We start from the raw sequence: 4,737 nt of genomic DNA on the forward strand, positions 1-4,737 counted from the left end.
CGATAAAGAAACCTGTAGATCAACTCAATCTTATCGGTAGGTCGAGTAACATTTGTAGGTCGCATATTGGACCGTTACCAAAATAATCACCAAGCTACGATTGCATTACTGCGGAAGTAGCCAGATCCCTTCCAACTAGAGCCATAGTTCAGATCACTCATATATTTAATGCCTCACTCAGACTTTCCTATTTCCCCCTACTATGGAAATTCGCAACTATAATCTTATTTCTAAAACCAAACAAACCACCTGACTTACCATCATCACACCGTCCAATCAGTCTTCTCCCTTTTTTCGCCAAAATACTGGAACGGTTAATTCTGAAACGAATTCTCCCAATAATTATGGAAAAAAAACATTCTTCCAAACACCCAATTTGGTTTTCACGCTTCTCACTCGACTATTCATCAAGCACACATAGTTGTAGACTCCATTTCGTATGCGCTGAAAAAAAAACTGTTTTGCAATTGCGTGTTTCTAGACATCTCACAAGCATTTGACCGCGTATGGCATGACGGACTTTTGTATAAACTTAAGAAATTCCTGCCACCCACCTACTATTTACTTATTAAATCCTATCTAACAGATAGGCATTTTCAAATACGCTACGGTTCGGCTCTATCTGACATAGCAGTTATCAATGCTGGTGTTCCCCAAGGGGGCATTTTGTCTCCTATTCTGTACAACATATTCGCTTCTGATCAACCAACTACCCCCAATACATGCGTAGCAAACTACGCTGACGATAAAGCAATAATATCTATTAACACTGATCCACTCATAGCGTCAAGTAATCTCCAAACTCACCTTAACTCCATGGAAAAATGGTTTACCAAATGGTGATTTAAAGTAAACCAAAGCAAATCTGTCCATACTACCTTCACCCTCAAACATGCTTCCTGTCCTAGAGTTTTTCTTTACGGTATTTCTATCCCTTACTCTCCAAAAGTCAAATATCTCGGGCTCACTCTCGACCAAAGATTAACCTGGGCTCATCACATTAGAATTAAAAGATTAGCACTGAATCATCGTCTCCGTATCCTCAAATCCTCGATAAGCAATAATAACTCCCCTCCCATTAAAACCAAACTCCTGATTTACAAAACACTTCTAAAACCCATATGGACTTACGGACTCCAACTCTGGGGTAACGCTAAAAAGTCTAACATACTAAAAATACAAACATTTCAAAATATCGCTCTCCGAAAAATAATGAACACTCCTCCCTATGTGTCTAATCACATCCTTTATACTGACACCAAACTCAAATCAATTAACGACGAAGCCAAAATATTTTACAAAAGATTCCATTCTAAACTAAATAACCACCCGAATGATCTCATAAAAAACTTATCTTCTCTCTCCATACCTGGTAATCCCCCCAGACGCCTGAAGCGTAAGTGGTGTCGTGATCTCTTAAGATAAACTCAAATTAATAAAACTCATAGGAAGTGCCATCGATGGGTGGTTTCTTTCATCAAATTTCCATGTCAATCTTTGTAACTCTCATCATATATGCTTATTGTGTCTAGTCGATACAGATTGTGTATTACGCTTAAAAAAAAAAAAAAAAATAAGTAATAATCTAATAACTGTCTTGTTTAACTGACATACAATTAACTAAATTTTATACTTTTATTTTGTATAATATCAAATTCAGTAGATATCACATGCTGATAGATATTATATAATTACTAATTAATATATAACTTAACTATTACCATTAGAACATATTGACTTAGTTGAACAATCATAAATTATTTCTCTTCTCTTCTCTTGTCTTCTTCTTCCTCTTTTTTATAATTAACAGATAGGCAAATGAGAAATTTAACTAGTTGGTTGAAAAAACTTAACTTTTCTCAACTGGTTTAAAAATAATTCATTAAGTTAAAAAACATTATGTATGGTTGTATGAAGGTTCTTCTCTTCTTTTCAGTTGTTTTTTTGTTTTTGTTTTTTTCCGTTTAATAACGTTTTTTAAAAATATTTTCTATCCCTGGTATTAACACACTTATTTTGGCTCAATTAAAAATATGGTATGTACGAAGTAAAATGTAAATAGTACCACATAATATAATAATATTGAAGGTAATATGAGGCAATAATTATAAATGAAGTAGTTGTAGGTGTGAGCGTTTGTATTTAGCACATATCTCTGGAACCCTATACACCATAGGAACTATTATTTTTTATTAGCTGTTAAGGTTTCAAGATCAAGGATTATTAGCCTACTTTTAGTTATGTATGGCATAGGTAGGTACTATCTATGAAATATTTGTAGATCCCTGTTTTTGGATAAATCCCTGACAGTTTCACATAATATTTGTATGGGTACTAAAACCGTAATAATGACATACACAATTATATGGCTTAGTCTTTACCTACAAAATAACATTATTGTAACAATTCTAAATCATTAAAACATTTGTTTTATTATGTTAGGTATATTAAACCTTATACTTACGACTTACCTATTTTTGTATAAGTACCTAACTAAACCTATACCTACTTACATAATACAGTTTACTCTCAAAAATATGCATAGGTACATTTCATTTTTCTAACATGAATCTGTATTCTCAATAGATATTTTTTATTTAACTCTGAAGTCTTATACATTTGTAAAATTTAATATTATGTATTAATAAAATAATTATTAATTACCTACTACTTGTATATTATTTATCTGTATCTGTATACTCAATTGTCTGAAAACTAACAATAATATATCTACATACATTTTTTTTTTTAAAAACCTTACAATTATTTACCATTATTCCAGTCACAAGTTGTACAAGCAAACGAGTCTTTTCAAAAATGACAAATGTAAAAACTAAATTTAGAAGTATGATGAAACAGGAACGATCAAATTTGTTACTTTTACTATAAACTAAACAAGAGTTAACAAGAGTTAGCCGAGTTAGGTATAGACTTAGATTCTGTCATCGATAAATTGAATACATTATAAAATAGACTAATGAAGCAGTAAATATTATATACTAATGAATAATAAATAATATTATAATTTAAAAAAATGTGGAATTGTATAATATCTATACTATACTCTGAGTGTATAATATAAAATTCAAATTTTTAATGGGTCTTGCCCCAAATTTTAAGTCTGTGCACGTCTATATTTACAGGTTTTAAATTACATACATAATAATATATATTATATCCATAGGTTGATAGGTATGTAATAAATAAAAATAAGCTTGTGCGTTGCTATTGATGACACTTTTACCTTATAGTAATATAATAACCGGGATGGTATAGTTAAGAACCTTTAATGAATAGTAATTGATAGAACTAAGAGTATCAATCCTCTTGTCCTTTCTTTTATTAAATATTCAAGTCTATAATATATTATTTGAGTTATTTGTATCGTACATACAGATTTAAAAATATGGATGGTTTTTATTATTTGTAATGGCCTAGATCTACGTACTTTAATTAGATGATTTCATCTAATAGTATGTATAACAAATAACTATTCAAAATGACCAATGATACTTGTTGACAAGACTCAGAATATTAATGTTGTTTATTATCAAAGGTACATGGTCCTGGTGTATTATTTTACGTAAATATTATTTAGGTACAAAATGTGTTATTGTGAGACATATACATGTTGTCATATTAATTACCTATGGAAAATATGAGTATGATTATCTGAACTATCAGTACTCAACACTATGATTCAACATACAATTATTGATCTGTTTGTAAATTCTAACAATCGGTCACATTAGTAGTAAATTACATAATTCCGTTAATGGAACCAGTATAAACCAGGTATTATCTTATTTTTCTGGTATAATATTCATGCAAATTTTCATGATTTTGATGAATTTTGTCAAAATTCCAACTTCAGGAGCTCATGATAAATTATTATGAGCTTATATTAACTTTATTGATCAATATCACAGGTATTACATTAGGTTCGAAATGATGACACTCGGGGCATTCAAATTTTTCATCAACCATTCTCTTTGACTGTAACAATAAATTATAATTTAGAAAAATAATATATCATATTATTTATCAACTTACACTTATACAGTAGTAACAAAACACATGAGAGCATTTAAGGTGATGTGGTAACACAGGTCTCTCTTGACAAATACTACACACTGACACAGGAAACATGAGCGGTTGTCTTTCTTTGAAATCTTCTTTGCGTGGTGCAAAATGCATTACTCTGGATATTTTATGTTTTAAAGACTGATAATTGATCAGAGGCAATGTGAATAACAACAGCTCCTAGAAATATAAATATAGTTTACATGCTATTATAATGCTTTTTTTTACTATTGAATACTTTTTTTTTATTCTTTTAATTTTTAATTTGTTTCTACTTATAATTATTCTTGTTAAATAAAAATACCATGCTGTCGTGGTTTTGCTTTAAAATTATAACAATATAATATTATATATTTATCATTTATGCATATTTGGTATCAGTTTTCGTCAATTAAATGTTTTTTTCTCAAGGAGACAGTTCATTGTCGACAAAGATCGAAAAGATACATCTGTAGCCGGTATCACTATTAGCTTAAGTCAATAACAAAATGTATATTATGTAAAAATCTTCTGCTTAAGAGGACGCTACCCATACATTTGTTGTCTCCGTCTTACACACGCACGACATGACAAATTGTCGTTCACAAGTTTCAATAGTGTGCTGTTAGTTTTGATACTAGAGTGAATTGACCTATTTTAAAACTTTTAGGTAAG

General features: G+C 30.1%; 1 protein-coding gene across 3 annotated transcripts in view; it reads right to left on the reverse strand.

Annotated features, from left to right (window-relative positions):
• Window positions 1-3,524: 3,524 nt before the first annotated feature.
• LOC100573128 (peroxisome biogenesis factor 2) overlaps window positions 3,525-4,737 on the reverse strand; it is an 11,275-nt gene continuing 10,062 nt past the window's right edge. For all 3 annotated transcript variants that reach the window (XM_003245086.4, XM_008185732.3, XM_016805117.2), the window contains 2 exons: window positions 4,054-4,263; window positions 3,525-3,996 (listed from right to left, as the gene is read on the reverse strand). In XM_003245086.4, the coding sequence (XP_003245134.1) occupies window positions 3,892-3,996; window positions 4,054-4,263 (315 nt within the window). In that variant the 3' untranslated portion in view covers window positions 3,525-3,891. The remainder of the gene's footprint in view (window positions 3,997-4,053; window positions 4,264-4,737) is intronic.

This window comes from Acyrthosiphon pisum, chromosome A1 (genome assembly GCF_005508785.2).
Source record: "Acyrthosiphon pisum isolate AL4f chromosome A1, pea_aphid_22Mar2018_4r6ur, whole genome shotgun sequence".
Taxonomy (NCBI): Eukaryota; Metazoa; Arthropoda; class Insecta; order Hemiptera; family Aphididae; genus Acyrthosiphon; species Acyrthosiphon pisum.